Source organism: Dasypus novemcinctus, chromosome 2, assembly GCF_030445035.2.
Source record: "Dasypus novemcinctus isolate mDasNov1 chromosome 2, mDasNov1.1.hap2, whole genome shotgun sequence".
NCBI lineage: Eukaryota > Metazoa > Chordata > Mammalia > Cingulata > Dasypodidae > Dasypus > Dasypus novemcinctus.
This window is the reverse complement of record NC_080674.1, coordinates 42,163,778-42,189,214: the sequence shown is the minus strand read 5'-3', so window position 1 is coordinate 42,189,214 and position 25,437 is coordinate 42,163,778. Positions and strand designations below refer to the sequence as shown.

Genomic DNA, 25,437 nt, shown 5'->3' with positions numbered 1-25,437 from the left:
CTCTCCGTGTGTGGTGGATTCTTGGGCAGGCTGCACTTTCTTTCGTGCTGGGCAGCTCTCCTTATGGGGCACACTCCTTGTGCGTGGGGCTCCCCTTTGCGGGGGACACCCCTGTGTGGCACGACACTCCTTGCGTGCATCAGCACTGCACATGGGCCAGCTCCACACGATTCAAGGAGACCTGGGGTTTGAACCTTGAACCTCTCGTGGTAGGCGGATGCCCTATCCATTGGGCCAAGTCCGCTTCCCTATGAACACTTTTAAAGAATGTATATCCTGCTGTTTTGGGGTGAAATGCTCTATAGATATATCTGTTAGGTCTAGTTCACTTACCATATTAGTCAAGTTCTCTATTTATACTCTGTCCAGATGTTCATCCAATGCTGAAAGTGGTGAAGACTCCAACTATTATTGTAGAGACATCTATTTCCCTCTTCAGTTTGCCCATGTGTGCCTTATATATCTTGGGGCACTGTAATTAGATGCATAAATATTTAGAATAGTTATTTTTTATTTTATTGCCCCTTTTATCAATATCTAATTACCTTCTTCATTCCTTAGAACATTTTCTCATTTAAAATCTATTTTGTCTGATATTAGTATCGCTACTCCAGCTCTTTTTTGGTTACTATTTGCATGGAATATCAATTTCCAACCCTTCACTTTTAACCTGGTTGTGTCCTTATGTCTGAGGTGAGTACCTTGTAGACAGCATATAGATGGCTCATATTTTTTAATCCATTCTGTCAGTCTATGTCTTTTGATTGGTGAGTTCAATCCATTAACATTCAATGTTGTGACTGTAAAGGCACTACTTCATTTTGACCTTTGGCTTGTCAGACTATATCTTTTTACCCTTTCTGATAGTCTTCATTTCTCCATTCTTCTCTAAGTCTGTCGCCCTTGTTTTTACCTTTCAGGCCATAACACACACTTAAGTATCTCTTGTAATTCTGGCCTTTTGATAACAATCTACCAGTTTTTGTTTGTCTGTGAAGAATTTAAAGTCCCCTTCATTTTTGAAGGACAGATATGCCGGTCACAGAATTCTTGGTTGGCAGTTTTTCTCTTTCAGTGTGGTAAATACATCATACCACTTTCTTCTCTCCTCCAGGGTTTCTAATGAGAGGTGAGCACTTAAATCTTATCATGTTTCCTTTATATGTGATGTTTTTCTTTTCTCTTGCTTTCAAAATCTTATCTTTATCTCTGATATTTGTCATTCTGAATAGGTGTCTCAGGGTAGTTCTCTTTGTGTTTATTCTGTTTGGGGTGCATTGTCCTTGGATATTGATATTTGTGTCTTTCATAAGGGTAGGAAAGTTTTCAGTCATTATTTCCTCAAATATTCTTTCTGTCCCTTTTCCATTGTCTTCTCCTGGGATGCCGATAATGCATATGTTTTTGTGTTTCACATTGTCATTCAACTCCCTGAGATCTTGTTCCTTTTTTACATTCTCTTCTCTTTCTGTTCTGTCTTTTCCTGGTCAGATGTTCTGTCTTCAAAATCACTAATTTTGTCTTCAAACATGTGCCTCTAATGTATTTTTTGGGGTGGGGAGGCGGCACTGGCTGATAATGTATTCTTGTTATATAGCTCTGCAGAAAGCATGTTCAGAATTTTAGTATACAATTAGGTTATATATGAACCTATCTGATTCATATATGGTTTTTATACTATTTTTTTTTTCTATACTCATTTTGGTTATCCATTTGTTTAATTGATACACCAGTCATTCTTTTTTTTTAATATTTTTTATTTATTTGTAAAAGATACTTAAATCACATAAAGTGCTACATAAAAAAATAAGAGATTCCCATATGCCCCACTCCCAACACCTCCCACTTTTCCCCACATTAACAACTTCTCTCAGTGCATCTAATGTACATTCATTGCAATTGATGAATACATTTTGGAGCATTGCCACACAGCATGGATTATAGTTTACATTGCAGTTTATGCTCTCTCCCACTCCATTCTGTAGGTTATGGCAGGATATATATGTCCTGTATCTGTCATTGCAATGTCATGCAGGACAATTCCAAGTCCCGAAAATGCCTCCATTTTACACTTCTTTTTCCCTCTCCTTGCCTTCAGCAACTCCAGTGGCCATTGTCTCCACATCAATGATACAATGTCTTCCATTGCTAGAATCACAATAAGTCTATAGTAGAATACCAGTAAGTCCATTCTAGTCCATATTTTATCCCCCAATCCTGAAGATAGTGATGCCCACTCCACCTCTAATTGAGAGGGGGTTTCGATTCCATATGGCTGATGGATGGGACTTTCTTCCTTACAGTTGTAGACTCTCGGTTCCTTGGTGTGGTCGTTGTCCATTCTCACCTCCTTGTTGTCCTGTGTGAGTCCAATGTACTGGAGAGTAGGTATTTCAACTCTGTGGAGGCTCAGGACCCAGCTGGCACACAGACAACCCAGAGATTCAAGTCTTTTAGACATACACCTGCCAACTCCAGTGCCAATTATAGGTTCAATAAAAGGGACAAGAGGCATGTGTAGAGAAGTCACAATGAGTCCTGCACTTGGAAGCACAAACTCCAAAGTAGGACCCACTGGCAAGGCACCAAACTCTGGAGCTATCTGCCATGGCCATAGGACCTGGGTGTCTCCATAGCCCTCAGGAGTCCCATTATTTGACTTAGTATCTACTTTGATTGTCTATGAGATCCTGCTGAGACATACATAAGCGTTACCTCTCTAATAACCTCCCAAATCACTTTGAAGTCTCTTAGCCATATAAACTCCTTTGTCTTTACCATTTCCCTCTTTTACTCAAGGTCTTTTTCCAATTGCATCACCAGCTGGTGCTTGGTAGTAATCCCTTGGTACCAGGGAGGCTCATCCCCAGGAGTCATGTCCCATGGTGGAGGGAAGGTAATACATTTATATGCTGAGTTTGGCTTAGAAAGTGGCCATATTTGAGCAACAGGGAGGCTCTTAGGAGTAACTATTAGGCACCCTACAATACCAGGCTAAGTTGCAGTTTCAAGAGCAAAAGGCTCATATGCATAGTCATCAATATCAAGGGCCCATCAATGGACCATCCTTCTTCACTGGTCATTGCCCCTGTCCTTGGGGATTGTTGCTTTTCCATTAGAGAATGTGGCAGAGCTTCCCAGGGTGGGAATTCAGTATTCTTTCAGTTGTCATGTGAATCTCTACTCACTGTGGCAATGCCCCATGAACATTTGAACATATTTAAATACCTCATCTGTACGCCCAGGAGAACTTCCTCCGATGTGTCATGGAATATTACTCAGTTGTAAGAAGGAATACAGTACTAACACAGGATAACATGGATGAATCTTGAGAACATTATGTTTAATGAAGCAAGCCAGGTATTGAAGAACAAATATTTTATGACCTCTCATATGAATTAAGAAAATCAAACTGACTCAGAGAGCTAGAGTTGAAGACAGGTTTATAGGAAATAGTAAGGGAGAAGAAGTTTGTGAGTCAATGCCCACACAGGCAAAATCTATGATAAGGTGGAAGTGAGTAGTTGTGCAGTGAAGATATATGACAGGGGTGTAGGGATACTATTGGGTTGGGCAGTGCAATCTTGACAGGGGGCTAGGATGGGGAAGATGGGTCAGATGGTCCATGAAACTGGGGAGAGTTGGGGAAAGAAGCAGGTGAACACTGGAGGTTGGCAGGTATGTGGTTGAAACTACAATGTTGAGAAAACTCTTGGCAATATGACAAGGGTTACTGGATTAGGGTGTTGGATGGGGGAGGCATTCAGCACAGGGCACATCTAGGACAGGCATCTAGGACGTGTGTTCATCAATGTTTTTTGTTTTCCTTCTTAATTTAAAAAAAAAATGTTACATTCAAAAAATAGGAGGTCCCCGTATACCCCCCACCCTTCTCACCCCACTCCTCCCACATCAACAACCTCTAATCATCATGGCACATTCATTGCATTTGGTGAATACATTTTGGAGTACTGCTGCACCACATGGATAGTGGTTTACATTGTAGTTTACACTCTTCCCCCAGTCCACCCAGTGGGCCATGGCAGGACATCATCAATGTATTTTCAATCTCATCATTATGTCTTTCATTCCCATAAGGTCAGTTACTTTTCTTTGCAGACTTTCCAGTTATTCTTTATGCTCACCCAGTGTTGTCTTAATATCCTTTCTCTTTAGTCATATTTCAATTCTTTAAAATAATTTAGGAGAGTTGTGTGATAATCAATGATTGTCTTAAATCCTGAATTTCTTCAGGATATTTGGTTATTCTTTTGGCTGGGGCATATCTTCCTGTTTCATAGTATGGATTGTAATTTTTTGCTGATGCCCAGTCATCTGATATATTGGTGAATTTACTCTGAGGGCCAATTTCTCATTATTTTTTCAGAGCTCTTTGATATTTAGCTCAACTTAACCTAAGTCTTTAAAATTTCCTTCCTTACGTTACCAAAATCGTGCCAGGGACTACTAGTGGGGGGCAGACGTTCTCTCAAGGGTAGGGTAAAGAAAGCCCTAAAAAAGTTTCTGTCCATGTAATTTCCAGAGTGTCCAGCAGATGGCACTCATTAGCACACTTTTACCCAGAGGTGTCCTTCAGTTTTCCTGTTTTTGTCTCGCCAGAACCAAGATTCGAAGTGGACTCTGCTGGCCAAATTCACTGAAGTAAAGCCCCCCGACTCCCCTCCAATTTCCTTGTAACAGCTGGCAGGAAGGAAGATGTCTGCTCCCCTTTCAGTCACCTGAAATGTCCAGGGATTTTACCCTCACCGACTATCTCTGTGGTGGGGAAGGGAGCCCTTCCCCGTCTGGGAGATTGAGGAACACACAGTTTGTTGTTTTGGTTTCTTTGTCTCTCTGTCCCTCATCTGCTGGGAGTTGTGAAGCACTGTCCTGGTCTGCTGACCCCCAAAGCAGGTGTCTCAGCAGCCTTTGGTTCTTTCTCCATTGTTTTTGTGAGAGCTGAGCCTTATCTGGCTAATCTGATGCCATGTTCCCACAATTACTCAGAAGATTTCTTCGTAGGCCAGTAATTCTCAAAGTTTAGTGCATCAGAATGTCTGGGAGCTGACTAAAAATACAGTTTCTTTGCCCTATACTCCAGAGATTCTGATTTGGAGGTTTGGAGTGGGACCTAGTAATTTACATTTTTAGTAAGCTCATGAAGTAACTTATCAGGTATACTGAATAACTGTATGCTTTTCATTTTGTTGAGCTATGTAAAACATAAAATAATGTGATGGTGAAATATTAAAATTAAGATTTGTTACAACGAAAATGATTAAGGTTTTGTGGATCATTTTTTAAAGGAAATCCATAGAAAAGATACTATTTACAAATCAGTCATCACAGTCATTGACAATTCTGTATACAAGTTTCAAATGAAAAAATGTAACTGCATCATAATAAAGGAGTGTAAATGACAGTACTGGCTGCAAGGGCTTCTTACTGGCCCTAAAAGCTCTCAGAACTATTGGACTAATGAAGATACTCATTTATACTATGTTAAGAACACATAACCAGTTTTTTAAGCAAAAGGCTTAATATATGTAGGGAAACAGTTGAACAGCCTGAACAGAAGCACTGGTTTCTGTCAGTGTATTTAGGCCAGTTGGCAGTCACATTATTTTGAGAATATGAATACTTCATCTCTTTTCATAGTATTAAATGGAACAGTGTGAGGCACTTGGTACCAGAGGCATAAGCCTAGGCAGAGTCATTTCCACCACACTGACAGAAACAGCAAAACAAAAAGGAATTCCCATTCATGCTTACTTTAAGATGTGGTAGATAAACACTAGAGGCTGACATGTTGAGGGAAGAGGAAGGAGCACGAATTGAATGCCTGTTATGTACCAGGAACAAAACTGCTCCTGAGCCAATAGAGAATTTCCCACTCCATATAACTATTCTTATTGTTATATCAAAATTATATCCAACAATGAAGTTTCATTTTGATATTTTAGCATAATAGGAAAAAAGATGAGACAATGAGGGTATTATCTTGGCCCAGACAACGTATTGTACAGCCCAAAAAATGCTACATGAAAACAGGTTATTTATATAAAAAAATTTTGGAAGGGGGGAGGAACATAAAATTGGAATGGAATTGTTAGATGATGTATTTTACTTTTTTCTACACTGAGGTAGTTGTCAAAAATTGTGGTAGAAGACTGGCATCTAGTAAGCAAGGGCGCTATTATCTTCACACTGAGTCAGGAGTTCCTTGCCAAGCCCATTGTTTAACTGTGATAAGCTAGAAAGAGGGAGAATTGTGGGAATCTTACTGATTCATTCACACATCTTAGGTATTAGATGAGGTCTTTACCCTCTCACCCCCTAAAGCCAAAGTTAATTTTACTGTGTCAGTGACCTATATCACTTCAAGGCAAGTCTTAAAAAATCTGCTTGGGTCTCAAACATCTGTGACTTTTTCATTGAACACATTCAGGATAAATTTGCATTGATAACTTATGCCCTAGTAATCTTGCTATCCACAGACCTTCTGGGGCACTGGGGTTTGTGGAGTGGCCAATGCCTATCACCATCCAAGTGCCAGATCTACTGTTAGATAAACAGCTGCAAGGTAAATATCTTCACATGATCTGTGAAGCTATTTCATGGCCTTCCATCGCTTCTGGCCTTTGAAACCTAGTAAGATTTTAGGGGGCTTATATAAATCAGATCTGCAGCTGGTGAGATCTCACTGGGACTAAGCCCTTGCCTGGCAGCATGAAGGAGCGCAATGCATATGCTGGTTAGCGGTACTGTTCACTTTGATGTAAAAGGGTGACGGAGGAGAGGCTGCCATTCTCAATTGGGGGAGGTAAAGCCAGACCCGGTGGCAATGCCATTTGCATTTTATACTCTGAATGAGGTGCTGACACTGGTGGGTTGGTTGGGAGACTTTCCTTGTCTTCAGACAATGGTGAAGTTAATTGGGACATGTAATTCAAAGTAGTTTCTCCAGTTGGAGTTTCTTCCAGGGAGTTTATGTAGTTTGTTTCTAGTGTCTGTAGTAAATTTTCAGGTGGGTTCAATACTCCCAGAGGACTTGGTAAAGCTGTAGGAGATACTGGGATATGGGCACAGGAGCCAGAGTCAGAAGCTGCCTGACTATAGGTAAAGTTCTCAAAACAGACGCAGGGTCCAGGGCCTGAGTAATTCTTTTCTGTTGGAAGGATGTAAAGGTAGACAGGCTTAGGAAATTCCGTTTCTGTGAGTGAATTCCCAGTGCCAAAGAAGTGTATCTTTCTCCCTTCTGGCTTGTTTATAACTTCAAGCGCATCTGGAATGCAGTCATTGATGTTCATTATTGTTAGGTGAGTGTGCGCCTGGATAGGAAACAAAAAAATATGTACATATAAACATAAATGTGCATGTGTGTATTTATCAAAGTAAACTAAATTTGTGAAATGAACTTAGAGGTTCATGTTTCATCCTGGTCACAAGTTAATGGGAGAGAGTGTTGAAAAACTAAAGATTTCCCTTGACAGAAGAAACCAAAGCTCAATGCACCTATTTCATGGCTGTGGCAGCATAGGTGGTTTTTGCTTTGTTATATTTTCCTGAGGAGGTCTAGGAAAGTATGATAATGAAACCCCCAAACCCTGGATTGGCCTTTAATAAATGCATAGTATACATACAATTTCTCAACACTTTACCTTGGATTTGATTACGGACAGGACACTGCTTTTGTAAGGGTCTGGAATTTCAGGATAACATTTCTCCTTCATCCTGCAATAACAGTGAAAATTAGACCAACTTTTGTAAAATACTAAACTAATTAAGAGTGAAAACTCTGCAGTCAGATTCCTGGGTACTACTCCTGGCCCCAGCACTTATAACTGTGTGACCTTGAGCAAGGTACTTAACTGTTCCATGCTTTAATATTCTTGTTGGTACTGGAGATAATTATGGTGCTTAAAGTATTGTTATGAGGATGAAATCAGTTATATGTAAAGCACTTAGAACACTGACAAACACGTAGTGACATAAATTTTAGCTACCACTATTATTGTTACGAAGAACTTTCGCAATCTCTATTTTAAAAGGTTATTTTACTCAGGTATTGATCTGAAAAATAAAATTGTGAAATGAATTATATATTCTCACCTAAACCTCCTTTGTCCTTTTCCTTTCCAGCACTTTTCTCAGATTATTCAATATCAATTCTGTCTTATTAAATTCCTTTCTAGATTTTTCTCTGACTCTCTTGGATAAAATCTTCCTCAAACACTTACCACTGACTTTTCAAGGAACACACCATCATAACGAGCAAAACACAGAAAATCATGGGGAGTATGATAGGTAACAGTACACGGACTGTGAAAGAAAAAGAAAAAGAAAGGAATACATTTTTTTCACTTAAAAAAATGTCATTGAAGTATATCATTCATACATGTACATAAATAGTAAGTGAATAGTAAAAGTTGTGAACTTATAAAACAAACAAACATATGCATAACATATAGGCCTCACCTGTCATCACCCCACCACCAATACCCTGCACTGTTGTAGAGCATTCGTTACAAATATTGAAAAAGCAGCATCAAAATATTACTACTCACTATAGTCCCTATCTTATATTTGGTGTATTTTCCCCCGATCCACCTTATTATTAACACCCTGTATTAGTATTATATATTTCTTATAGTTCATGAGGGAAAGTTCTCATATTTGTTCTATTAACTACTATTATCCACCACAGTATCCCCTGTGTGATACAGTCCCATGCCATGGACAGTCCATTCAAAGTGTACCTTCAGTGGCTCTCATGTTCATCAGAGTTGTGCTGGTCGTCACCTCAGTCAATTTGAGAATGCTTTCATTATTCCAAAAGGAAAAATCCCATACTCCCTAATATCCCCCTAGTGTTGATCCTTAGAATTGACATATCTTCCTTGCCATTGCTGCAAAAATATCACAATATTACTGCTAACTATCGTCCATAAGTCACATTAGTTGTAATTTTCCCATGTATCACCATATTCTTAATACTTCGTAATAGAAGAACATTCTTCTATAAAGAAAGGGATATTTTTAATGAGTACTTTCCCCTCCTCAAAGAAATAAAAAGTTAAGGTTGAGAGTAATTTCACATGGTTATTATTCCTCAAATATATATTTATGTAAGATGCAATAGGAGTTCCTTCTGATTGGGTGGCGGGAAGACAACCAACCAACAGAGGGAGTAATTTGGTGTCAACGCCTTTTGACTCCAATATGTTACCTCTTCTGACAAATCGGATCATTATTCCCTATTCTTTGCTGTAGACCCATCAGTATAAAAATAAACATTTGTTGTATGTAATACTGAGCTTTCAAGTATTTCTGCTGCACATCAAATAATGACCAATGCACCCTTCCAAGTGTAAGATAAAATCACTAGAATATATCTTAATCTGCAATAATCATTCCAGTTTTATTTCTCAGAGATGTCAACTGGTGCTTTATTTTCTTAAATGTTCATTTTCCTATTCCCACTGCTTGAAATTCCCCCAATTAATAATTCGGCTGTTAGTAAACACCCTCTTTCACAAATGTAAGTTGCTCTGGGAAGGTGGGGGCCAAGAGTCATTCACATGCAAATATGACTTTGTTCAACACGTTGGCCTCCCTGCCCTCCCTTCTGCCCTCCTCATCTCAACACTTGGCAGTCCTGGAAGGAATGGAATTTAATTAGGGGACAGGAATGTGGCAAATAATGTTAGAGCTGTGTAAGGGAGGGCAGGTCTGGGTAGATGTCTGAGGTGACTCGGGACCTGGAGGAAAGCACAACAGAAAGTGACAAAGTGCCAGAGTAGGCTCCTCAAGTGGCCAAAAATTAAGCCTGACCTAAAGAAAGGGGAAGGAAACTTTCTTCCTGACTATACCTTGCTCGTAAGATCAATACTCCTGACTACTACAATTGCTTTTAAAATTTGGCAAAATTATGGATTTATAATGTATTTGAGAGCAAGCCTGGGAAAAAAGCTAAAACCAATGTAAAAGATTATTTTTAAAGGTACTGAGAATGAACATTTATGCATAATTTTTCCATTTCAGTGCTATAAAAGTTTGCATTTCTATTCCTTTTTATTGTTTAATCACCCCAGCCTCAATTAGCACAAGCCAGTATTTCTTATTCCCATTCAGTGAGATCTGATGTACAGCTAAATGGATGCTTGTCACATAATATTCTCTCCATTAAGAAACCAAGTAAGGTTTCTGTCACTAAAGCTGTATTTCTGTTTTTTTTTTTCTGATAATAATCAGTAAAGCCACAAGCCAAGTCTAATGAGGTTTAATGTGAAAAAGAGAGATAAATGAAACCTAGAAAATAGACCTAAGATAAAGATAATTGATATTTGTGTGTGTGTGCGCGCGTGCGCATAAGCAGGGCTGTGTATGCATATACATATGAATATTTACCAGCCAAGTAAACTACAAAGTTGAAAGAAAAATAGCCTAAAAATAAATTAACTCCAAATGACAAGAGTGTTCACATAATGTAAATCATTGGCTCAAATCTTAATGTGACTGTGGGACCTCTGTCCTTTGGTTTGGAGACCTGGGATCATGTTTCAGCCCACTAAGCCAGAAGCACCGTAACCTGCCCTTGTGGTTGAGTGGGTCCTGATTGCTGCTCAGGACCCTCCAGGGGCAGCAGAACCTCCAAATGGACCCACCCCATCCCTGCAGCCCCACCTGACTCTGCCATGTGATAACTTCAGGCAAGGCTGTTCAGCTTATTCTCCACCCCCACCCCAGATGGCTCCCTCATCTCTCTGCTTGTTGTCTGCTCATTGTCTCTGCTTGTTGTCTCTGCTCGTTGTTTCTTCTCTTCTTAGGAGGCACTGGGAACTGAACCCAGGACCTCCTGTGTGCGAGATGGGTGCCCAACTGCTTGATACATATATTCTCCCTGCTTGTTGCATCTGCTCATTGTGTCTGCCTATCTTCTTTAGGAGGCACGGAGAACTGAACCTGGGGCCTCCCATGTGGAAAGAGGGCACCCAACTGCTTCAGCTACATCTGTTCCCCCTATTTGTTTTTCAAAGAGGAGCATCATCTAGAGTCCTGTCCATTGTGGAACTTCTGTGAGTCCCTCATTGGGGCTGTTCTTTTCTCCTCCCTCCACCACCAGTAGCTACTTTCTTCTGCCACCTTCCTGTTTGCTGGGTGCCTGGATTTGTCATGAGAATAATTTTTGCCATTAACCAGTTCCTGCTATTCTTCTCCCTTCTGTTCTTCTTTCTCTATCTTTTAAGTCAAATTTATTCTGAAAATACCTACCCCCCCATCTCACCCTTTCCCCCATCAAATTTGCAAACACAGAGTTTGTACACAAACTCCAGCTATTCCAGCCCAGCCCCTGCCCTGCCTTTGCCCCATTCTTCTCCAACCCAACACCTTTAATTGCCCTGCAAAGCTGGGAAAATCAGGAAGCTATTAGAGAGTCACTGAGTGGACCTAGTTGAGAAGATTGGATGATCAGGGCAACTCTGCTGAGGAAAACACCACTACCCTTCTCTAGACAAGCTCTGTGGCTCTTCAGAAGTCAACACTAAAAAAAATGCTATCCATGATGCTCAACCTATTCTGAGACTGAACTCTAGAGAATCGCCTCAGGGGCCTGTGATTCAGTCATATTAGCTCCACATCTGTTTTATTTTATTTATTAATTTTTAAAAAATGTATTTATTTATTTCTCTCCCCTCCCCCCCCACACCCTGTCCGTTCTGTGTCCATTTGCTGCATCTTCTCTGTTCGCTTCTGTTGTGTCAGCGGCATGGGAATCTGTGTTTCTTTGTGCTGCGTCATCTTGTTGTGTCAGCTCTCCCTGTGGGCGGTGCCATCCCTTGGCAGGCTGTACTTTCTTTCGCGCTGGGTGGCTCTCCTTATGAGGCGCACTCCTTGAGCGTGGGGCTCCCCTATGCGGGGGACACTCCTGCGTGGCATGGCACTCCTTGCGCGCATCAGCACTGCGCATGGGACAGCTCCACACAGGTCAAGGAGGCCCGGGGTTTGAACTGCGGACCTCCTATGTGGTACACGGACACCCTAACCACTGGGCCAAGTCCGCCACCACATCTCTTTTATGTAGTAGGTCTCTATGTAATATTTTTTGTGAAACAAAGGGTTTCACTTTAAAAGGGAGAGGAGAAAGAGAGTGAAAGAGAAGTTGAGAGGTTGAGAGAAGAAAAAAGTTTAAAAATTCCTGTTGTAGATAAGCCTAAGTCAAGGTTTGTGTCTGTTAGGTTCCTGGAAGCCCTAAGGAGAAGTTTAATTTGGAAAAACTCACAGTAGCTGTCTGGAGTTCTGACCTTCAACAAAGGACCGCTGGGACTATCTCCGACACTTGTGTATGAAGTGACGAAAAACTCATAGTAGGACATTGGCTGTAGGTTTTCCACAGTGAATATCTTTTGTTCTGGGTTTTCAATTTTGTATTTGCAAAATACTGAATCATCTGTGAATTAAAAAAATATATTAAAAAAATGAGGAGCGTGACAGAGCTCGTTTCAGAAAGTTGAGCACTGATATTCCTGTTGACTCAGCATTGTCAATATATTTAAACCAGCCAAAAATTAAATCATAATTTCATAACACTGGCGACACTAAGAAAATTTTCAGGAGATGACAGGAGGAGCAAAATATCTATTTATACAAGGATGTTGGTAATCAAAACAGCTCATCAATAAGAGCTGGCAAGAGATTTGAAAATAGATTTTAACATTTAACAAAGTCAAAGAAACAAGTAAAAGGGATTAGCAAGAAATTTTCACAAGTGGTGGCTTTCTTAAGGAGCTGATGGAGCGCCAAGTGCTTCTAAAAATACCAGGCCACATTGATTTTTAAGTAAGTTAAAATACAGGCTCCTATTTAGAAATGCCCTTTGTTCCTAAGATCATGCAATAATAGAATTTGGCCTGGCTACCATCAGAAATGGCAGCATTTTAAAATTATTTCCAATAGTGATCATGAAAACGTAATCAAAAAACACCAAATGTTACCTGGATTATGGACCTTTTCAAATCCTGTGCTGCACTCTCCCACCTTGAATTTCAGATGGACATGGTACCCTCTTATGAAACCATGTTGGGATTCAGTAGAATAATTCTTCCAACTCAGAGTGAAGGAGTGGGATGTCAAGTTACTGACGAGCACAGAAGGGCTGTCTGAAGGAGCTAGGAAATGAAGTCAGGATAAGAAAAAAAAGGCAGTTTTTGGAAGATATTGTCAGAACATTCATATAAACTAAAAGTGGAACCACAGTTGACTCCATTAGCCATATGAGCTTGTGCCAAAATAAGGAATTTTATCTTTCCATCTGGAGGATGTAAGCCGTGACATATTTGTGAGAGCTGGAAAGGACTTTGGCCATCTTCTTGTTCAAGCCTTGCCTTTCACAGATGAAGGAATGGATGCTCAGAGACTAAGTACCTCGCACAAAGTCATACAACAAAGAAGGGACTAAAGTCTTAGAGCTAATTCTGTTCTTGAATTTTCAGCACCACTTGAGAGAAGACCCAACCAAAGAACCTAATGAAATGAAGAAGAAAGGAAGAAAAGGAGGATTTTCAGAGAGGCAAGGGAGAAACTGAAGAACTCTAGCTCTCAGGTTGTGGCAATGCAAAGTTATCCAAAGCTCACTGAAAAGATCCAGTAGCATTTATTGAAATAAGCTCCCTGAGGTTATTTCACCACACCAACTTTGCACACTCGAGTCTATGCACACACACAAAACACACAGCTGTTGTCTGCCTTGGAAAGTGCTAACTGTTAAGTCCGGGCCAGATCCCACCAAAAGAACTTCCACGATTAGTATGATTAATGTGAGGCAATCAAAGGTGCAACCACACAACTTTCATTGGGCTTGAAACCCTACAGGCCAAAGACAGTTAAGAAGAAATCAGGCCAAAGACATTTAAGAAGAAACCACATAGGAGGATCAAAAATCCCTACACTGATGGTGAGATGGGAAATCTCTAGTGGGCAATTTCACAAAATACACTAAACATCTTAAAAACGGTAAAAGAAATGAAAAAAAATATTTTAAAAGTGCAAGCCCTTTGACTCAAGTTTTCCACCTCTAGAACTTTACTATTAAAAGAAAATAATCATGGATAGGGACAAAAATTTAGCTGAAATGGTGGGGATTCAAATAACACATCAGAGATTAGGCATGGGAAGAGAGACTCAGCATTTGGGATTGCAAGATACCTGAAAAATGAATTTGATAGGTTATAGTTGAAAATACCATTATCATCTTAAATATCCAACAAGTGATTTCACATAGGCATACAGTGGGACACTTTGTAATCATAAAAATGATATGGTTAAGTAATGTTTAATGACATGAGTCAAAAAAGGAGTTTATAAACAGAGACTAGATTATTTTATAAGATCCCATTTTTATTTTTAATGTGTATATGTATACACCAAGAAAGGATTACCTGGATATAGATAAAATATTAACTCTGGATACTTGCCTTTGGGTGGTAAAATTAGCAATGACTTTGTTTTCATTTGCACAACATTTTATAAATTATCTTCAATAAAAATGTTTTATGTTTATATGATTTAAAAGTAATAAAAAAGCAATTACTGGAAGAAATGGGGATACTGAAAATTTGGTAAGGTGTTGAAATCTTCCTTACCCAAAGCTAGGAAGCAGTCTGTGGATTGTTCTGAACAAGCCTGCAAACGGACACATTAAATGCTTTAAACTTACCCTGTTCCTGGGAGTATCCTGTTTTTTTCTCTAATAAATAAGTAATCCTTCTTGTAGATATGCCATAAATTCTGAAGCAGTATCTGACCCCTGGTCTAAAAGCATCTAGAGAAGAAAAGTCAACTGATTTTCAATTATCCAGAATGACATATTCTTTATTTATGAATAATTTCATAAATAATTTCATCCTCAGGGGTTTTGCACTTCGCCCCACCATCTTCCCCACTTCAGTTAAGCCTTGGAGTCCTCTTGCCAAGACCTGACAGCATTGTCTCTCACCAAGCTGCAGGGACTGTCATCTACGTCAGCCGGAGCTCCCAAATGTCCTTACCCAGGCACAGGAAGCTAGGAATTAGGCCAGACACGTAAAATCATTTAAAACCCTCCTTTGATTCCAAATGCTCCTCCAGTTGCTTACAAAGCAGTCTTGTTGAAAGCTTGCTGCTACTTCCTCACTCCCTGCCTTCACCTCTGCTGCTGCATTTTGCTTCCGGTACCATCATTCCATGGAAACGGCTCTTGCCAAGGACTCTGCCAAGCTCTCGTCTCCTTGCTCACCATGGTGATCTAATGCCCTCCAGGGGCCTCTGTCACCCTTAAGATGCTGACAATTCCCACACTGCTTATCGTGGGCCACTAGATGGCAACACCAACACTCCTTTCAATCCCCTACCCAGCTCAAGCCACAAACCTGGATTCCTTTGCCTTTGCTAAACTAGCAATCTTCAAAATACAAATCCAGTGTGGGAGGTTAGAGTTCAAGGTCTATATGTTGTATTGAAAATGAAGGGGTTGATGACGGACTCCCTTCAATTCTATGTCCTGAACACCTCCCAGGAAGTCAATCCACTTCTGTTTTCATAAAAGCTCTCTGGATGACTGCTACATATCGTTCCTTTGCCCTTCATTTGAGCTCACTGATTTAGAGGAACAAAGCCATGGAAAACCAGTGCTGGCCTCAGGTCCAGATGCTCTCTGTGAAAGTAGATTTAAATGCCAACCCTTAGAGCACAACATTATAAAATATCAATGCCTATCACCCATGCTGGATTTGTCATTCAGAATTATCAGCAAAGTCAAAGCATAGGTAAGGTGGTCTGTAAATCCTAGTTGAATCCTAGGTGGTCTAGAAAGCCTAATAAACCTAGCTGCAGATTGGATACAACAAGACAGTAACATGGAGAATTTTCTCACCTGAGCTAATGACTGTACTTGTGGTATTGGCACCCAGTTTTTTCCACTGGAGACCACAGAGCAGGTCCTTGGGATGATCACACCACTCCACAACATAACCCAGGGCATCTCCAGATTGAGGTTTCCAAGACATAGAGAATCCATCCTCTGTGCCTTTAACTCTTTCTACTTTGACCTCTTCTGTATCTAAACAAATAGAACAATGCTTCAGGTTTAATTAATTAAAATATTTTAAGAATGCTTGAAGAAAAGAAGCTGGAGCATCCACTGTGTCTAACAGGTAAGCTTCCTACCACCTCAGTGGCCACAGGAGTCTCCATACTTCTCACTTTCCAGCCTAAACTCACAGCTGGCCTTCGAATGCCCCTCATCCCAACCTTCTGAGGGGTTGCCAAACTACAGCCTGTGGGACAAACCAGCCTCTGATACAGTTTTTCTATGACAAACCCTAAGTCACAGACACAGGCTTAGTGGCCATTGCCCAGTTCTTACCTACCCCCTCCTCCTCTTCTATTGTGCTGTTTCCATTCCACATCCTGGGAGAATCATTGAGTCTAATAAAAAGGCCCAACCAAATGATGGTGGTGCAGTGAGGCTACTGGGTTGGGCAGTGCTGCCCTGTGAAGGGGGTAGGGTTGGGGGGGTTGCACTGTCCATGGAATTGGGGGGAAGGTCAGGGAAGGGAGCAGATGAACTCTGGCAATTTGTGGGTATGTAGCTGAAACTTCAACACTGGCAATGTTCTTTTGGCAAAAATGGCAGGGCAGGGTTACTGGTTTAGGATGTTGGATGTGAGGACATGCAGGACAGGACACACCTGGGGCAGGCTTCTAGGAAGTGTGTAGTGTTCAACTTGTCATAGTGTGTTGTATCAGTGGGTGGAGACACACACAATAAGTGGGAGTTCCTATCCTGGGGAGTCCTGCTATGATCTCAATTAGAGGGGTGGGAGTCTCTTGAGAGCATAAGCAGTGCTTAATAAGGGAGGGCAGGCAGTATGTCAAGCCCTCAATGTTGTTGCAAGTAACTATGAATCTTGTCCTTCAATTAGTTAATCTTGGTGGTTCCCATGGGTCCCAAGGGGAAGGGGAGGGAAAAAGAGAATGGATGGAATATGGGACATTTTTGTGGTGATAGACTTGTTCTACATGATCTTGCAAGGATGGTTACAAACCATGTCAAACTTCATAAAAACCAAAAAGTGGGAAGCGGATTTGGTTCAACTGATAGGGCATCCCCTTACCACATGGGAGATCCAGGGTTCAATCCCAGAGCCTCCTGACCTGTGTGGTGAGTTGGCCCATGTTCAGTGCTGATGCATGCAAGGAGTGCGCCCCATAAGGAGAGCTGCCCCATGCAAAAAAAAAGTGCAGCCTGCCCAGGAGTGGTGCTGCACACATGGAAAGCTGACACAGCAAGATGACGCAACAAAGAGACACAGATTCCCAGTGCTGCTGACAAGAATCCAAGAAGACACAGAACACACACAGTGAATGGACACAGAGAGCAAACAATGGGGGGAGAGGGGAGGGAGAAAGGGGAGAGATAAAAAAAATAAATCTTCAAAAAAAAAATCTATAAAATTGTATGGTCCAAAATGCAAACCATCAATAGGTTTGGGACATTTTCAGCCATTATTTCTTCCAATACCCCTTTTGTCCCCTTTCCCTTCTCTTCTCCTTCTGGGATGCCTATAATGTGTATGTTTGTGCATTTTGCATTGTCATTCAGGTCCCTAAGTCCCTGCTGGATTTTTTCTATCTTTTTATCGATTAATTCTACTATCTGTTTGATTTCAGATGTACTGTCTTCCACATCACTAATTCTTTCCTCTGCCTCTTCAAATCTGCTCTTATTCACTGAGAGTGTATTTTCGATTTCTCGGATTGTGCTATTGATCCCCATCATCTCTGTGATCTTTTTGTGAATGATCACAATTTCTTCTGTATGCTCTCCAAGTGTTTTCTTAATATGCTTAATCTCTTCCTTCACTTAATTGAATTGGTCCATGATACATGTTTTGAGAGCTTTAATTACTTGTTTGGTATTCCACTTCCTGGTTTTCAGTTTGTTCATTGTATTGGGCCATGTTTTCCTGATTACTGGTATGGTCTGTAGTTTTTTTATTGCTCTCTGGTCATCATTTTATCTTGTTGCATTTATTCTGTTTATTTTGTTCTTATTCTAGCCTTGGGGTTTAATTAGTTGTTGTTTTTTTTGTGTACGTGTTAAGTCTTCTCTTTGTCACTTTTTTCTTCTTATTCTATTTCCTTGTTGTTCCCTTGAAGGAAAATATTAGGTCCAGAGAAAGCAAAAGAGGTAAGAAAAGAAGACTATAATAGTAGTATTGATAGTGAATATTAGCAGAAGAACCATATGATATCTAGGAGAATAGATACAGAACTCATGGAAGCTGTGTATAGTTATAATCTTAAAAAAGTGGAGTACCTATAATGAGATATTAAACTGAATATGGGGAGGAATATACCATGTATTAAAAGGTCGGTGTGATCAGGAAAGAGGGAAAAAGAGAGGACAATAACATAAAGAATGAATAAATGATAGAAAACAGATTAGAGGTATTAGAGATAAAAAGTCAGAAATATTGGGGGCTAAACAGAGAGTGGTGGAACGTAAGAGAAACAATAAATGATGGAGTAGAGAATGATGTAAAAGAAAGGGGATAGCATTGGAAGCCAAAATCAGTAAACACAGAAAAGAGAAAATTGAGGATGAGGAAGCACAGCAAATAAGAAATGTTGTCTGCAGCACTAATATAAAAAAGAAAAAGGGGGGGGGGCAGGAGAAAGAGAGAAAGGAAAAAAAGCAGAGAGGGGAGAAAAAAGAAAAAGAAAAAATCACTGCCTATGGTTAGTAGCAATGTTTCAATATTTGAGCATCAATTTTAACAAAAGTACCATCCACTTGTAAAGTATTATCGATGGGGGAAAGGGGATTAGGGGGAAGATGTTGCATATATGGGAATTGCCTATAATCTGTACACGACTTTTCTGTGACCTAGAGCATCTTTGAAGACAAAAATGAAAAGAACAAGATACTGGTTGAATAAACAGAAGAAAAGGTAACTGTACATACAAGACAACAGATCTACAGTGATGAAAAACAATGTCAAAAACATTTTTAAAAATTTCATATTTTTTTATCATTTCAAACTTCTTAAAAATTGTATTTTATTCGTTATTTTTAAAACTATCATTATTATATCATTTTCCTATTAATTGTATTTGGTTATTTTGTTGCTTCAATTTTGAAGAAGTTTTGGATCACAGAAAGGTTGCAGCTGTGGCAGGGGAGGATCATCGGTTCTGGGAGTCAGAGATGGGGGATGCATGGCAGGAGGTTCACCTGGGGCATGCCTGTAAGGCATCTGAATGTGTTCAAATGTTCATGGAGCATTGTCACTGTGGGTGGAGATTCATGAATAACCAAAGGAATGTGGAATTCCCATCCTGGGAAGCTCTGCCACATTCTCTAAGGGACAACAAGAATCCTCTGAGTACAGCAATAGTGACTAGTGAAGGATGGACCATTGACAGGCCCTTGATTGTGATGACTGTACTTATGAACTTTTACTTTTGAAATTAAAACTTAGCACGGTATAATAGGGTGCCTAAGCATTACCTCCTGAAACCCTCCATGTTGTTCAAATGTGACCTTTCTCTATGACAAACTCAGCATATAAATGCATTACCTTCCCCCCAGCATGGGATGTGACTCCCGGTGATAAGCCTCCCTGGCACCGAGGGATTACTATCAAGCACCAACTAGCAATGCAACTGGAAAAAGACCTTGACCAAAAAGGGTAAAGGATAAAGACAAATTATTTTAATGGCTAATAGATTTCAAAGTGAGTCAGGAGGTCATTCCAGAGGTTACGCATGTCTCAGGGATCTCATTGACTGCCAAAGTAAATATTCCCTCAAATAGTGGGGCTCCTGAAGGACTCTGAAGACATCCAGATGCTATAGGCAGGGCAGACAGCTCAGGAATTTGGCACCCTGCCAGTGGGCCCTACTTTGAAATTTATGCTCCCCAGTGTGACACAGTTAGACTCAGTTGTGGTTTCCCTACATGTGGCTCTTCTGCCCCTTCTATTTGAATCTATAGTTAGTACTAGAGTTGATAGGTATATGTCCAAGAGACTTAAACTTTGGGCTGTTCATGTACCATTTGGGCCCTGAGTCTCAAAAGAATTACAACACCTACTCCCCAGTTCATTGGACTCAAACCAGGAAAACTAACAAGGAGATGATGATGGACAACAACCATCTCAAGGAACAGAGAGAGTCTGCAACTGCAAGCAAGATAGGTCCATTCACCTACTCCCGTGGGATTTAAGCCCCCTCTCAATGAAAGGTGGAGTGGGAATCACCATCCCAGAATCCTCAGGATCAGGGAATGAATAATGGACTAGAGTAGCCTTACTGGTATTCTAGTATAGACTTATTGTGAACTTAGCAATGGACGAACTCTTATCATTGATGTGGAGGCAGTGGCCACTGGAGGTTCGGAGGGTAGGAGAGGGAAAAATAGGTATAATTTGGGGGTGTTTTCAGGACTTGGAAATTGTCCTGAACGGCAGTGCAATGACAGACACAGACCATTGTATATCTTGCAATAACTTACAAAAATGTGGGGGGGGAGAATGTGAACTACAATGTAAACTATAATCTATGCTTAGTGGCAATGCTCCAAGATGTGTTCTTCAGTTGTGACAAATGTACCACACTAATGAAGGATGTTGTTGATGTGGGAAAAGGGAGGAGGGCTAGGGAGCAGGGCACATGGAATTCCCTATATTTTTCATATAACATTTATGTAATCTAAGTTTCTTTAAAAAAAAAAAATTAAAAAGTATATTTGAAAAAAAAAAAGGCCCAACCAGACCTTAAGCCTAGAAACCGGAACCAGCAGCCCCAGATGCTAATCAAGACAGGAATTCTCAGTGGCTGACACCCCTCCCCCAGGATGGATAAATATCACACTCGAACAGCATAGATTTGTATGTATTCCCCGCACGAAGCAAGGCATGAGGAGCTGCCATCCACAGGCCCTGATCTGAGCAGTTGGCCTCCCTGGGAGAATGGCCACAATGGGATCTCTTCCCTGCTATTCTGGACCCTTTGTGCTGTGTAAATATTAAAGCGGTCATTTGCTGAAAGCTTCTGAGTTGCCTGAGTCTGTGCTGCCACAACACATGGCACAGCAACTCACTCCACATGTCTCTTAAGCTTAGAATGGTTTTAAGGTTTTTAAAGGGTTGTAAGACAAAAAATATATAAAATATTTAAAAGAAACTATGAGATGCAAAGCTTAATATATTTAGCAACTGCCCCTTTACTGAAAAAAAGTTACAGAACCATGCCAAATACCCAACCTGCTTTCAAAAAATATGTTTCATGTTGAGTGGATAAATAATGTAGCTTAATTCCTCCAAAATAATGTTGTCTGCCTTTGAACTAAATAGTGCTTCTGAGATGTTAGAGGTAGGAATTGAGGCAGAGAAAAAATCCTGAAAAAATTCAGATATGCTCTAAATCGGATTACGCAAGGTTGTGCACACAACATAAGAGGAAGGCTACCATTGTAACATATTTGATAAGCCAAGGAGTTTTTCTAAGCTCAATAATTGGAAACAAGGTGATATGTTCTCAATGGATTACCAATTCTACTGATTTCAGGTAGGGTCACATCTAGGCTTTAAGGGATGAGAATTTCTCCCATTTCCTAAGACTTCACAGCCTCTGACTGTTATTAGAGAAGAGGCCAAGCTCTAATCTGAGCAAGCCTGGGTCTGATCTAATTTGATCTGCTCTACTGATCAAGCAGTGGGCCTGACAGGCAGCTGCTCAGAACACCAATCAATGAGAAGCAAATATTGCCTGGGCCATATTTATACTAAATACGTATTTGTTGTTTATCTGCAATTCAGATTTAACTGGGTATCCAGTTATTTTATCTGGCAATCCTAATTATAGTTGAACAAATACCCAAAGAACACTAGTGCGAAAACACGGTGCTACTGAATTTTGTAGGGCACCAAATTATTATCCGGCAGGGTGCACCTAAAGAAATGTGCAGCTCTAGATAAAAGGTGAAGGGCTCCAGAGAGGCAGTGTGCTTCCTACCTACATGGCTTCCCTGCTGTTCCCTAACAAAGAAACAAATCTCATATTGAGGCTGATATTTTTCACTTCACTTATTCACATGGACTAAAATATACCCCCAAATTAGAGTCCTATCAGTTAGCAAGCTGCTTCTTTGAAACTGCAAATATGGTTTTCAGGGGTAAGGATAGACGGAAGGAGTAGAGGATCTTTTCCCCAGTCACTCACACCCTAGTGTGAATTGGCTTAACCTTATTGGTTTTTCTCATAGCACAGAGTACTTTATCCACATCGGTGATTGAAAAATGTGGATCACTTAATGAAGTCTGGACAGGGCCTCGGAAGGAAGGTCTGGCAGACTGAGGGCCAGGGGATGGGGACAGCAGGTAGAATAGGAACCCACAATTAGAGAAGACTCCAAATCAGAGAGTAGCACTCAGCAGGACTGCTGTGGACTAGGCCTCCAGTCTTTCTTTTGTTTACCGGCACCCACAGGCTGAACAAAATGCCCATTTTTCCTGTTATGACCCTAATGGAAACAGAATACACCTGTTCACTTCCTTCTCTAATACAGTTCTTCACAAAGCAAAAGTAAGCTAAGTAACTCCATAGTTTTCCTCTTCTGAAACGATCAATTTATTTTTCTCATTTGATGCACTGGATAATTTTTCTTTTTTTTAAAGATTTATTTTTTATTTATTTCTCTCCCCTTCTCCGCTCCCCCCCCCAGTTGTCCACTCTCTGTGTCCATTTGCTGTGTGTTCTGTGTCTGCTTGTATTCTTATCAGCGGCACCCAGAATCTGTGTCTCTTTTTGTTGCATCATCTTCCTGCATCAGCTCTCCGTGTGTGCAGCACTATTCCTGGGAAGGCTGCACTTTTTTGCGCTTGGTGGCTCTCCTTACGGGGTACACTCCTTGCACGTGGGGCTCCCCTATGTGGGGGACACCCCTGTGTGGAACAGCACTCTTTGCGTGCATCAGCACTGTGCATGGGCCAGCTCCACATGGGTCAAGGAGGTCCAGGGTTTGAACATTGGACCTCCCATTTGGTAGGCAGATGCCCTATCCGTTGGGCCAAATCCGCTTCCCTAGATAGTTCTTAAAAGACAAAACAAAACACCTCAAATCCAGTCCACTCCCCCCAGATTTAAGCCTACTTTGAATGACAGGTACCATATAACCAGCCATAACCCCATATGCAGGGTCTGAAAATTTCAACAGCATTAATTGCAGGGCGACATTATCGCAAGGTTCAGGGAATGGCCTTATTATGCCAAATACTAATTTCATTAGGTCCGAATGTGCAACTTGCGTTCAATGTTGGCCGTTACTGATCCAGCTTCTTTTTACAGCTCTCCTAAGAAGGAAACTAACATCACTACTGATCTTAAATGTAAGGCCATTTCCACCTTGTTTGGTATTTCACAGGCCAAGAGATTAGCCATTTATCATCTTTTATTCTGACACTTTGGCTAAGCCCCTCTTGAAGGATGATGCCAATTATTGTGATCACTGGAAATGTTAATGGGCCCTTTATGGAGAAGAAAGACTAACAAAGTGATTTACAACACAATAAATGATCTCCTACAATCTACAAAGTAATTAAATACCAACCCCAGTTCTCAGTGAGGACTGTTTGTCAGTGTTACCTTTACTTGAATAAATTTGGGATAACTTACCAAGTATGCTGATGAATCCCAGGGGCAGGCATGGCATGTGCACCAGCTGAAATCTCATTCTTCCCACCCTGAGGAGGATCATCCCCGCTAATGCTTGTTGACATGTTTGAACCCAAAGAGAATGACTAACAGTGTATGGCAGCTAGACTTTGTCTTCCCAAGTTATCATCTTTCCAATGTATCATCTCTACCTAATGACATCATCAACATCTTCTTAGAGAATGAAAACAAAACAGAGCAAAGCTCACCATTTTCAGGGTCTCCAGGGATGACAATGATGGAAGCAGGAGAAGTGCCCACACTGTTATTGGCTGTGATGTGAATCTGATAGGAATACTGGGCAAGGGTTACTTCTTTGTCAGTTGCTGGTGCAGGAATGGAGAGGAGATCTAAATTGGATGCTTTGTCTAGATTTTCTATAGCTATGTTATAGAACAGAATCTTGCCATTGGCATGAAATTGGGATAATGGCTGAAAAAAAAGGAGGAAAATATTGATAATCATTTCAAAATGGATTTTACTCTGAAAGGAGTTTGTATAATTCCTTTTTCATCCCTCTTATCTCTCAGCTGTTTTCCTCAGATAGAAACATACACACACATATACCAGCAAATCCAAACAGTTTAATAAAGAAAATAATCAGGCATTCTAATCTAAAAATAGGCAGTTGAGTATAGAAGAGGGTTATTGGGGATGAGATACTCAGAGCCCAACATATCAAAGGAAGGGTAACCATCCCAGGAATTAAAGAAGGAGAGACTCTCTAGCTGAGAAAAAAGGACCTGGGGGCTTCCAGGAGGATGGTGAACTGGAAAGATAAGGATCCTCTTCCCTCCCAGAAAAATAGCTTGAGGTCAGGCAGAAACAGGCTGGAAAAAAATCTTCTAGGGTTTAGGACACCAGGGGAAGGCTAGACATTGCCTAGAAGAGAGAGGGACAAAGGAAAAGAACTCCAACAGCAAAACTGAGTGAAAAGCCAAAGCTGCTACTGCCAGCACTCTCCTCCACACTAAAGACATTTTTGAATACTCAGGCCTCTGGCCAGTGGCTGCTACAGACATAGGGGGCCCTAGGGATCCACCTCCTTTGGAAAGGGGAGAGAGAGGGACACAGTATAAGGCTGACTCAGCTTTTGACCCAAAAATTTGGTCTGCTGTGTCCCATGAGCCCTTTCAGGCCAGGTGGGGCTACACCACTGTATGCGTTGGGAACCAGCAAGAGACTAAAGAGATCGACCCTCCCAATCTCCTTCTCTGCTAACCAGGACTGATTGTTGAGGATGCAAAGGGGAGTGGAATTATTTCCTACCCAGGAAAAGGGAGGAGGCTGCCAGGGAAAGTTGGAGAACTGCCTCTAAGAACGTTTGAATTGCAAGGCTCTTAGCCTCCAGGCAGGATTCTCTATCACATTGATCAGGTCTGGTCCATCTTGCAGTGAACACACTCCAACCAGGAACTGAACTGAGAAGGCTGTCAGGTTGAAACAAGAATCAAAGAACAGCAATAACACACAGTCAACTGCCACTAAATCCCTAGGAAAAAAAGAGAATTTGAACATCTGAATAAACTTTCCATCTTAATCAGATGCGTAGACAGCAGCAAAAAATTACAAGCCATACTAAGGAAATAGAAGACAAGGCCCAAGAAAAGGAATATATCAGAGTCCCAAAAGAAACACAGGATTTGAGACAAAAAGTTAACATGATGTATACAAATTTCC

General features: G+C 40.8%; 1 protein-coding gene across 2 annotated transcripts in view; it reads right to left on the bottom strand.

The window, feature by feature from the left end:
- Positions 1 to 3,322: 3,322 nt before the first annotated feature.
- OSMR (oncostatin M receptor) overlaps positions 3,323 to 25,437 on the bottom strand; it is a 95,922-nt gene continuing 73,807 nt past the window's right edge. For both annotated transcript variants that reach the window (XM_004449887.4, XM_004449889.4), the window contains exons 11-18: positions 23,967 to 24,189; positions 15,911 to 16,096; positions 14,717 to 14,821; positions 12,996 to 13,169; positions 12,284 to 12,451; positions 8,241 to 8,322; positions 7,662 to 7,734; positions 3,323 to 7,331 (exon numbers count right to left, since the gene is read on the bottom strand). In XM_004449887.4, coding sequence (XP_004449944.1) covers positions 6,756 to 7,331; positions 7,662 to 7,734; positions 8,241 to 8,322; positions 12,284 to 12,451; positions 12,996 to 13,169; positions 14,717 to 14,821; positions 15,911 to 16,096; positions 23,967 to 24,189 — 1,587 coding nt within the window. In that variant the 3' untranslated portion in view covers positions 3,323 to 6,755. The remainder of the gene's footprint in view (positions 7,332 to 7,661; positions 7,735 to 8,240; positions 8,323 to 12,283; positions 12,452 to 12,995; positions 13,170 to 14,716; positions 14,822 to 15,910; positions 16,097 to 23,966; positions 24,190 to 25,437) is intronic.